The following is an 11,940-nucleotide window of genomic DNA, read 5'->3' as shown; positions in this document are numbered from 1 at the left end:
GGTTGACATGCAATCTTAACTGAAATGAAGCTTAAACCAAGTTATATCAATGTTATATATGAAAATTTATAAAAATAGTATAATACTATTCATAATCAGGCTCTGAATTGTAGTGATTTAGCTGATTTTTGAAAGATTTTACCACGCTTATCTACCAAAAAATAGAGTGTCTGTTACCATGGCAACCTCTAATATTTTCCCACTCAAATTTAATTTTTTGCGCATTATTCATTTACTGCTTCTATCAGGCAATTTATAGAAAAAATCTGAAACCCTCATATATCACACTCTGCCTGGTTCTTATAAAAAGCTGTACTTAATTTCAATGTGTTTGTACATACCTTTCTCTATGATAACTCTTCTTCCAAATTCTAAAATCTGAACCAGAATAACATTTGGGCATGTCGTTATGTAATTTTGTTGTTTTCTTTAATTCAAAGACAGCTGTTCCTCTAAAAAGAGCAATAACGCTTTGCGTGGTATTTCTTCTTTCTTCATTTTCAGTGACACTTACCTCTGCTACTTCATACTCCCGGCACAGTGAAGCAATCAAGTGATTCATTAAATGTGGTGGCAAAAATCTAAACTTAAAACATAACCAAGTAGATTTTTTACATGTTTTTTCTGTCACATTAAACATTTTGTGTATGTAACACTCAGGTTCTGATTTAATCATACAAGGTACATAGTAGCAAGTTTTTTCAATTGCAGAATATTTCTCTGATTGAATTGGACGTATAATGATATCAAATTTCTCCATAACATTCAGAATATGGTCCTTGTGTTTGTACAAAATGTTTTGTTCTTTGAAAATATCTTCTAAAATTTCCATATACAATTTCCCTGTACTGTGGAACTCCTCCCAACGTTTTTGATTCTTGATACTAATAGATCGAAATTACTTTGCTATTACTATGCACTTGAAAGCATCGGACAACCAATGTGTATCTAAAATAATATAATCTGGGAGATCTTTAAGTAAACCAAATCTCTAATTTCATGATGAAATTTCAAATACAATATTAGTTCTTCATCATTCAATGGCTTGGGTGTTTCTGTTGAGATAAACTTAAGTTCACGAAAGGCAACTATTGGCAACTCTTTTTTCTTCTCTTGAAGACGTTTTTCCAGCTGAATAAATTTTAACGGATATTCTTTATTCCATGTTCTGTTTTTTTTTTGGCTAACTTTAATATATCTTGTCGTATTTTCTGAAATACACTGTTATCATCTTCTGTGTTAGAAATGAAAAATTTATCCCTTATATGTCCGCGCTCATCATCTGCCATATTTCTAGTATATGCTAAAAGATTTTCTCGACATGCATCTTCAACCTGAAAAAAATTATGAAATACTTGTAAGTTTGCTTAGTGTGTTCAATATGAATTGTTGAAGTATTCTTGGCAAATTCTTTTAAAAACATGTTAATAATGATAATCATATTGTCATTTTATTTCATTTGACAGAAATCTTTGCACAGTGTTAATTGGTTGAGAAGCGACACATTAATGTGTAAATGTTCTATACCATGTATGCATCTGCTGATTCTGAGGTGCAAGCATCTTTCCAAGTACCAACAATAACCACAGATGGATCAAGATCATCCAAAAATGTCATGTTGTCATCATATTTATTTTTCTCCTCTTCAATTCTACCATAACAATGTATTGAGTCCATCCATAATCGAAATAAATCTACAAAGTATTAGTACAATATTTTACACCAGGTTTATTTAATCATGTTAATTGCATCGAAAACTTTAATTTGTATTATTTGTATTACGTGCAGACAACGGTATCTGTATTAAGTGCAGACAGCGGTATCAAGCTTAAAGAATACGATGTGTTCTCTATATACAATTTAGAATGTTCAATATACAGTTGAAATCATGTTTGCTAATTCAAACATTATTATTGCTCGATGTTGCTTTATTTCAACTATGATGATGATGATGATGATGATGATGATGCAATTTTAAGCAACATAAAACTCCTTATAATGTGTACCTTTGACAAAACTATTCAAAGATACCAGGCTTATAATTTTTTAATCCAGACGAACGTTTCGTCTACAAAAACATCATCCGCGATGCTATTAATAACGTTTAAAGAATAAATTTAAATTGAAAAGCATTTACATCCCCAAATTTTAAAAGGTTTTGCCAAACAAAGATAAGGAAATCTATTCCTGGGGTAGAAAATCATAAGTATTTAAACATTCAAAGAATATTATATAGTACATCCCTCTCAGGTTTTGACATTTCACTTAGATACAATCCGGTAATTACTAATTGGATAATCTTAAATGCGTATAACATATATAATTATGTTTCTTTGAAGAATTGTCACCTTCTAAATAACTTATTATGAATGCGTCCTTTCAAACAAAGCTGTAATAATGGGTCAGTAAAAAATATTTGAATGTCCCCATTATTACCTTTCTTTTGTTTTTTTTTTGCATATTACAAGAGTAATTAATTGTGTATATAGACTTAATTTCTCTCAGTGGAAACACTATTCCGGCATAGCTTGTATTTCATTTAGTTATTTGTATAAAGATCTTCTGCTTGAAAGGAAGCTTTTGAACCAATTGAAAAGGAGTGTTGAAATAAATTTGGAACACTTTATGAATTGGCTTAATGTTACAGAGTATCTATATCAAATAATACATTGTATAATCTCAGTTTCAAACATAGCACTCTGAACCTTTTTAGTTCTCCACTATTTTCAGACTATAAAAAATAGTTCATTACCTTGTGCCTCTTTGTCGAAAGCCTCATTGAGTTTTGTAACAACAATATAAATTGCATCTGGAGACAAAAAAGTTTGATGTATGTGGTAAAATTCTTCATCTCCAGCAAAATCCCATAATAATAATGTGGCATACTCCTCTTTGTCATGAAGATTCACTTCAGACTTGAGCATGTTTTCAACATCTCTATGTGCTTGTTTTAATGAAAGGTTTGGCTGATGCTTATGATAAATATCAGTGTCAAATGGAACATCAAGTGGTTCAGTGGTAATAGAAGATTTCACTTGAACTTTAGTGGCGTCAGAAGGTTTAACATGAGGTTCAGAGGCTACATGAGGTTTGATGTCACAATTAGTGATTAAAGGAGGTTTTGGTTTTTCAGGCTGCAGAGATGCTGTTTCCTCTGATTCATCTAAACTTGTTGCAGATGCGTTCATAAATGTTTTGGAAACTTCTGCTTCTACTGACATTGTGACTGATGCTTTATTGGTTCCTTTACCTTGGTCAACAAGGGTTTCCTCGTATGGTTTTAATAGTCTTGCATTCAGCTCAGTTTCTTGATTGTTGGCTATTATTAGAAAATAAAAGTACTATATTCATTTTTTTCTCCTTATATTTTGTTTAAAAATATGACAAATGTCAATAAGATTGACGTATGTTTTAAAGTACAAACATTATGTGCAAGAACCAAATCAAACAATGTCGTACTATCATAGGGTCAAAAGAAAGGTCAGATTGGCCTACATTTGGTAAATATATATGACAGCCCATGATGTCACTTAATATAAAGATTGGTAAAACTCACTTGTATGGCTCGAACGTTATAAGCTTAGGACATGATTTGGAAAAGGATATACTTAAACATGTGTAATGGAGTCAAATGTGAGAGACAAAGTCAGAGTGACATGACTTCGGTATATTACACATCCCTGGTCCATAATGAATATGCGTACAAAGTTTCATAAAGTTATCTATATATATAAAACTAAGTTCAATGGTACTTAAGTTTTACAGCTAACACGGTGATTGATGTATACTCCACAAATTTAGTTTGCAGTCGTTATAAAATAAGTATGAATCTGCAAAATTCAAACAACTAGACATTACAACTAAGATATACTACGAACAGTTTGCAGATACTCATCACACTTTGTACCTTTGAACAGATGGCTTGAAAGTGTATGTCACTGAGATCCTATTTTTGTCAACATTATTAATTTCATTCAAAATTGACTTCTAGTATCGTAAAATTAACAAATTTTTAACACAAATTATTATTTTAAATGTCAACATGTGTTATCAATTTAATAGATCAATAATTAATTGAATATTAATAAAGATTGTGATAAATTTGAAACCATGAATTTGTTTTAGTAGTTTTCTAATGCATTAGCTGTTGTTAAATAAGTCTTGGTATGAACATTTACACTCGGTCCCAACTGAAACATGTGGTCTATTAAGACCTATAAAAAAGAAGATGTGGTATGATTGCCCATGAGACAACTCTCCACAAGAGACCAAATGACACAGAAATAATTAACAACTATAGGTCACCGTACGGCCTTCAACAATGAGCAAAGCCCATACCGCACAGTCAGCTATAAAAGGCCCCGAAATGACAATGTAAAACAATTCAAACGAGTAAACTAATAGCCTAATTTATGTACAAAAAATGAACGAAAGACAAATATGTAACACATAAACAAACGACAACCACTGAAATACAGGCTCCTGACTTGGGACAGGCACACACATACAGAATGTGGCGGGTTTAAACATGTTAGCGGGATCCTAACCCTCCCCCTAGCCTGGGACAGTGGTGTAACAGTACAACATAAGAACGAACTATAAAAATCAGTTGAAAGCGGCTTAACTCATCAGATGGAAAAAAATACAAATACTACAAATACAAGTGGACGTGGCCGGGTACTTGTACCTGTCTGATTTATGTTATTCTTTTTTTTCATGCCAAACCATAATCATTATTTCATATTCTATGAATACTAAAAATTTCAATCATTTAATTACAAAAACAAAGTACAAACTTTAAGCCAAACATGAAGGATCTGGACTGAAACACTTTATGCAGACAGGGGTAGAGTTGGATGAAATGTTAAAACAACAAAACAAAACAAAAACAACATAAAAACCCTCCCGTTACATTTGTACCAATACAAATACTTACCTTTTTCGAGCTCATTGGTTTCCCAAAATATCGTATATTAATGATAAAACAAGATAACATTCTAACCGATATGACACGGATTCAATTATTGCGGCAGGTGTAAAAATAAATCTACAAATCAAACACAAACCAAACACCGCAAAAGTTAAAAGAACCGAATTTTCTTGTAATAAAAATCGAATGTTCCAGAAAGTCGGTTCATCATATTTTGCTGTTTTTGTTTCTACCTCTCGGATAGTAAAGGTATGCGTCATAAAAACAAAGTTGCATTCAATAAAGTATTACAGCAAAAAGGAAAAGATTGAAAGCACAGATAGAGCTTTATGATAAGTTGTAATTAAATAAATATATATATGCATAAAGGTAATTAACTCAATTAAATAATCACAATCATATCTAAACAAACAAACAAGAAGAAGTTAATGATTACAAATATTAACCTTTATATCATCCGAATCCTTCAAACTTACAAGGACAAGGATCCTTGAAATTTACCATTTGTCTATGAGGTTAAAATAAACACCATCATTCATTTATTATGTGTTTGCCATTTTGCAGATGCAAATGACTTGTCTATATAAAGTTTCGGCGAAAATATACATAATAAAAATGTTCTTCAACATCGTTATCAAAACATTGAAGATAAAAAACAATGTACATGTAAGGATTTCAAATGTGCAACGTCATGAATTCTGTGTTTTTCGACGATTATTTAAGTCAATTCTAGACATGTTTTGTTTGGTCTCCAGAATAATGTATGAACACATTGCCCAATTAGTTATAAACTACCAGCCTGTTAGATAATAGTATTGTCACATATTCAAGTATTCTTGAGGCTAAAAGCAAATCTTTTCTGTTATCATATGGCAGCTTACATGTTACTGCCAACAAAAACAAACACACCACAAGCTTTATTCAACATACATCACACTCAAAGGATCATTTCCAGAAAGTTTCAAAATTTCAGTAAAAGAACTGTGAAAAAGTATACCATTGACATTACAATTGGACACGAATTGTCATTTAAGTCTCCTGAAGGGGTCATCAAATTGTGTCATTTGAATTTATATTTTTGTCAATCTTGAATTTCGGATTATTTTTGTTGTATTCAATTTTTACCAAATATATGTGATATAGATTTCGAGACAACACACTGAGATAAGTCGAAAATCTTCATCTACAAACAAAAACTCATAAAGGGTCATCCCATGGTTTCGATAAAAATTTTGGCAATTAAGATCATAAAACCTTAAAAGATATATAATTTGATTAAGGAGTTCCAGATAAGGACCAATTGTGTCTTATGACTTCTGAAATATTTTGTAGTAATTATTTGCTGATTACTGGTTCACGATTTGTTCCAAAAAGGAGTAGCTGACATTCAGTTTTAGCGACAGTTGATCAATCTTGACATTTGAGTATTTAACTGCTGTCATAAAATCTATGACCGTTTTTGAGATTGTTTTTACGATTCCTCGCATTTCAGTCCTATGAATGTTTTGGGAAATGTGACCGTATAAATAAGAGTCTAGATAAATTGAGAGGAAAATATTCGATTATGGAAGAAGAATTGCAAACTACGACATTTGCTACCACTGGCCCTTAGAACCCAATGACATTACAAAACAAAGTTTGATATGGTTGAATATAAGGTTTGAATTTGATATCTGAAAATATAGATTTGTCACAGTTTCAGTGTATTAATTACCTCTGTGACGGTTCATTTTGATCTAGAGATGTCATTAGAGATATGTTTTACCCATACGCACATCTAATGTTTGTAAAAATGTGATTCAATGCTCCAAAGAAATTGTTTATCTTTTATAGCCTCTTTGACCTTTTCTGTCGATCTAATGACCCAATATGGCTCTTGCTTTTTTTTCCATGTGTGGTTTTGGTGGTTAGCCAGAGATTATAAGCTTGCGCAATACATGATATCAAGTTCAAAAGATAGAATCCGGAAACCCCAATTTCAGTCTAATGATAACTGTTGTGACCTTTCATTTTCTCGATACAAAACATTCTCTAGAGTTTCAAATTATGTCTGTCACTGTTAACATGACATTTGACTTGCTGATCCAAAATTCAAAAAGGGTCTACTTCTTTACAAGAAGGATTTTCTGCGTAAGTTACCTGAAAGATTTCCCTATATTAATATATTTTGGAACCAGAATGTCGTTCAAATTTTAGTTTATCATTTGCTGTTGATCTTTAATCTATTAAATAAAAAATTAAATTGTCTGGAAACCGACAGTTATATTTCTAGATGCCTGGACGTAATACAACATTTGAAAAGCCCAGTTTGACTTGGCTTCAAACTTGAATTAGTGTAAGACGTCTATCAAAGTCTGATGATTGTTGAAAAAAATATTACTGTATATGATTATGAAAAAAACATTTTTTTTCATAATCATATCGTTTAATCGACAACTAATATTTTATTCAGTGATACTGAATAAATAAATAAAAATGTATTATCCTGCATGATATATTAAAAAAAGTGTATAGTTCATCAAACTTGTCGGTACCCAGCCATAAGCACATGACAAAATATGTAAAAATGCTTCCGATAGATTTAGCAGACTTTTACTCAATATCTCAGTTTCACAATATCATAAATTAATGTGCAACTGAAATATAAAAACTTTACTTGTATTAAGATGTGTTTTTTTGTTTGAGGTTTAAACTGTGCATGTTCATGTTCGGGTTTAGGATATTTGTCATTAATGACCTAGGTCAAACAGACAACACAAGTGATTGGTTTTGTTTTTCCATTCATGGATGCAAAATTTGTTTTGTCTACATCATAAACAAACAGTTATGCTAAAGTTTAAAAGTTTTAATGTCTTACCATTTAATTTATACCATATGCCATCATCATAGTTTGCATTACATTTTATTCTATGAATTTCAATCCCGTTGGTACTCTTCACCTCTTCTTTGCTGACTTCTTCTTCAAATAACCTCTTACATAATGATGTTTTCCCAGTACCTTTCTTTCCGACAATTACCAAACGAATGTCCCTTTTTTTCTCAGAGCCTGACTCAAGTAGTTTCAGATATAAAGGAATAGACTTTTTGTTTGACATTAGTTTGATTTCAATAGGGACTATGTCATCTACAAATAGTAATTTCATATAATATAGAAATATCTCCATAAAGACAGACGAAATGTTATATGTTTATTTTTTAATGTCGTTTGAAACGGGTTTCTTGTAATTATGATGTATAGGAAATTATTGAATCAATGTATTCAATGCATGCATATATACTAAACTGGTCATGTAGGAAGTTTTTTATACATTTTTCAGGAAACCGTAACGTTTAATCGACAAATAATATTTCATTCAGTGATACTTGATCGCAAACAAATCAATTTTCAGTTTTGTGTATAAGTTCTCCGGAGTGTGACCTTGATTATCAATCTATAAAGCATCATGGAGCATATATATGTGTATTATCCATTCTTTTCAGTTGTTATTTTGACTTTGCCAAAACAGTTGTTCAATATAAGTTACTGTGTGAAATTGTTTGTTCAGAATAAATTGAAAGTATTTACCTTCCAGTGCTTGTTTGTTTACATTCTTTATATCACGGCTTCCCCTTGCACTTGTGTTGTGCGGTGGTCGAAGTTCTAACGGGCGGCGATAAAAGGAACGGGAAGACAATAATTCAATAGCAGTACACGTTTGAAGATTTTGATAAGATTAGGTATTTTTACAAAAATGTCCATGTAACAAGGTTTTATAGTGAAACTTACCAATTCACGTATATAAAATGCTTTTAACTTGTTTTTTATATTTAAAGTTTCACATGACTTTAAAGGAAGAAAATTAAAAGGATAGATGTGCATTTGTTAATAAAAAAATAATGGGTTATTTGGTAAACAAATATAACAGTTGTGACTTTGATGGAGAGTTGTTTCATTGGCACTCAATAATAGGTTATTTGGTAAACAAATATAACAATTGTGACTTGGATGAAGAGTTGTCTCATTGGCACTCATACCACTTCTTCTTATATCTATAACAGCTTAGTTAGTTGAATATGTACAATTGTCTTTTTCTCTCTGTTTTTATCGTATATGAATAACAAGGAATGAACTGTCACATGGATAAAAACCCGAGTTTGCTTTATTTTGATTTAGTTTTCTGACTTGTTTGAACTGCCGCATTTTTTTTTTTGTAATTTTCAATATATCAAGGACAATTACTAAACGCCAAAATCGAACTTGAACACTATGTTGTTATCAGTAGCAACTTATTAAAATTTTAAAAGCATTGGTTGAGTGGTTCGTTAGTCATTGCATGAAAATGACATTGCATGCCATTTTCCAAAAATACCATGAACCCTAACCCTCAACGGTAAAAGTGAAAATCTTCAATGTTGCACTTGACTTTTAAATTGTCTTCAGTAACAACACATTATTATTTGAAAACCGTTGGCACATGTAGACGGTTTCATAAGTTATTGCAAGGAAAACACATAAGGTGTCATTTACCAATTCATCAAGGACTATAACTCCTGTTAGTTGAAGAAAAAATCGTCAATATTGAACTTCACCTCTATGTCATTATCAGTATCAACACAAAAAAGAAAACTTTGTAAAACACATCAAATGTTTACCAAGTAAGGATAGTGAAACTTGAATTCAAAAATAATAAATAAGTACAAGCTTCAACTGTAGGCGTGTATTGCATCTGTCCAAAGGTTGTCGGTTTGGCATCTTCAGCCTGTTTTGACATGACAGTCTACAACAGTGAAAATCATGTACTGCATATAATTTATCTAAGATCTAGTGCTCTGGAATATTAGTTTGCTTCATTTGTATTTGTTTTCCATATAAGTACACTTTGAAATATAGTTTAAACAAGAAAATATTGTTTGAAACATTTTTAATCCTGTTTTCGAATAAACTATGATTTGAATATTGAAATTGTTTATTTAATATCGCTTTTAATGTTACCACGATAATTTGAATCTGTATGAGTAGCCATTCGTAAACCTGGCCCATGCTTCTGTTAGACCACAGTGCCTTGTACTTATATAATTTTATATAATCCAAGCGGTATACTACTGTTGCCTTTATTTTTCACCTTTTCACGACTTCTTCGAAAATGTCTACTGACATGATTAAAATCATGTGCCAGTAGACATTTTCGGAGAAGTCGTCAATACTGACACATACACAAAGACCAATATCATATGCTGACTTAAATCTAGAGAAGGCGTATACAAAAGTGAAAATGTTCTGAACTAATACATGTAATATAAATTGCATTATTTTAATTTTAAGTATAGGCCCATGGAAAAATCATTTTAAACTGTAAGTTGATAACAAATATTCCAACTTTTTAATAGTGAGATACGTTCGTTACTGTCTTATGAAAATCGAAACTTAAAAACGTGACTGTGCACTGCAAATAATTTACAATAGGATTGTTTTAGATATAAACCGTTATTTTGAATATAAATGAATTGTTTAAAAAAAAAATGTAAACGGTCTTTCACCTCCAAAACATCATTGATTGATTGATTAGTTGGTTTGTTGACTGGATAATTTTAATTTCTCAATTAGGGTCAGGTCGTCAAGCGGACCCGCTCGTGTATTTATAGTGCTAAGAGGAATATATTTTCTTTATTCATTTTACAGATAAACTAATTTCGAATCGCTGATCTCGAGTCTTCTTTCACTGCATTGACAGAAAAATAATGCTGTTGTTATATTACTTTGACAAAACGTTTATCGATTAATTTCAGAAAATACACTAATTGGAGCAGATTTTTGCAGGGATGGATTTCTATTTCAAAAGTTTGTACATTAGAATGATTGTGTGTTTAAAGTTAAATGTAGGGGACTGAAGGCAATATTCATTTCATAGACTGGTTAATTTATTTTTCGATAACTATAACTTTTTCTGAGAAGAAGCAATATGAAGTGAAAATTAAGAACATGACCTTGACCTTGGCCTCATTTTCTAAGTAGGTACATAAGGACCTCCAATAAAAGGAGTCTAGATTTATACGGCTTGCGGTTTATGAGTTAAAAAAAAAACATAACGACAAATTTAATTGGTAAAGGAAGATGACTCCTTGAACATGATACTGGATCGCTTCGATGAAAATCAGCCAAAATTTCTGAGGATGTAACGAACGAAAAGGAAAAAATGTCGTTATCTTTTTAGGTTACGGAGGAGATACAATAACAAGAAAAACAGTGTCTTACAATAAAAAGGTTTATGAAATTTTAATGAAAGGGTACATTTGCCCTGTTGTTCAGATCAGAAGTACCTATTTTATACTATAAATCTTCCGGGAACCAGTACGCTCTAATATGAACTTAAAAATAGGTTGAATTTTCAGCACAAGTCTGGAAAGGGTATAGTTTTGACATGAAATAACTACCGCTTTATTTGACCTTAAGACAAAGTAGCCATAAATGCTTGAAATTACAAAATTTAACATAGAAAGCAATTGGGCTATGAATTGGTGGTTTCATACCTATTACTGAAAGGCATGTGAAATTCAATTTTTAGAAATCATACCCATTACAATGAAAATTGGTCACATTTGTTGTCAGAAATCATGTAACATTATTTTTGTTTATGAAGCAATTTTGTTGGTGTCAAATAACAGCCCTCAAATTGCTACAATAAGGTATTTCAGCCTATTTTTTGTCATTTAGCATGCACACAGTTAAGATTTTACCTGAAGTTTAAATTTTTGCATTATCTAAGACTGAAACCAATGAAACCTGTATATTATGACTGGTCTATAGTATAAATAAAGTGAGTGTTCATATTTCATTTGGTTTCTTAGTGTATCATTTATTTAAAAGGAATTTGTTGTAAACTTATATAGGAATTCCAAATTTTCACTTGAAATGCATTTTATAACCAGTTGAGCAAGTTGTCTAGCTGGGAGATACATAAATTGCTCTTGTTGATCCCTGTTGATGCATAAAAGTATGGTTTTTACCAAATCACTCTTCTTTTTCAACATGT

General features: G+C 31.2%; 1 protein-coding gene across 1 annotated transcript; it reads right to left on the bottom strand.

The window, feature by feature from the left end:
• Positions 1–329: 329 nt before the first annotated feature.
• On the bottom strand, positions 330–8,735 carry LOC127718481 (uncharacterized). The gene is made up of 4 exons (XM_052224525.1): positions 7,788–8,735; positions 2,753–3,319; positions 1,528–1,694; positions 330–1,334 (listed from the first exon to the last, which is right to left on the bottom strand). The coding sequence occupies exons 1-4, from the start codon at positions 8,092–8,094 to the stop codon at positions 1,143–1,145; spliced, it is 1,233 nt and encodes a 410-aa protein (XP_052080485.1). The 5' UTR covers positions 8,095–8,735; the 3' UTR covers positions 330–1,142.
• Between the last annotated feature and the right edge of the window lie 3,205 nt (positions 8,736–11,940).

The sequence above is a fragment of the Mytilus californianus genome, unplaced genomic scaffold (assembly GCF_021869535.1).
Source record: "Mytilus californianus isolate M0D057914Y unplaced genomic scaffold, xbMytCali1.0.p SCAF_10, whole genome shotgun sequence".
In the NCBI taxonomy this organism is placed as follows: domain Eukaryota; kingdom Metazoa; phylum Mollusca; class Bivalvia; order Mytilida; family Mytilidae; genus Mytilus; species Mytilus californianus.
Note: the sequence above shows the minus strand (reverse complement) of the source record. Positions and strands in the feature narration are given on the sequence as shown.

Excerpts from the sequence above, each read along its gene's own strand:
- LOC127718481 (XM_052224525.1), bottom strand. The coding sequence starts at position 8,094 with ATGGAGATATTTCTATATTATATGAAATTACTATTTGTAGATGACATA. Across the intron at positions 1,695-2,752 it reads TTTCGACAAAGAGGCACAAG|ATTTATTTCGATTATGGATG; the intron begins GTAATGAACTAT and ends AATACTTTGTAG. Across the intron at positions 1,335-1,527 it reads AATCAGCAGATGCATACATG|GTTGAAGATGCATGTCGAGA; the intron begins GTATAGAACATT and ends AATTTTTTTCAG.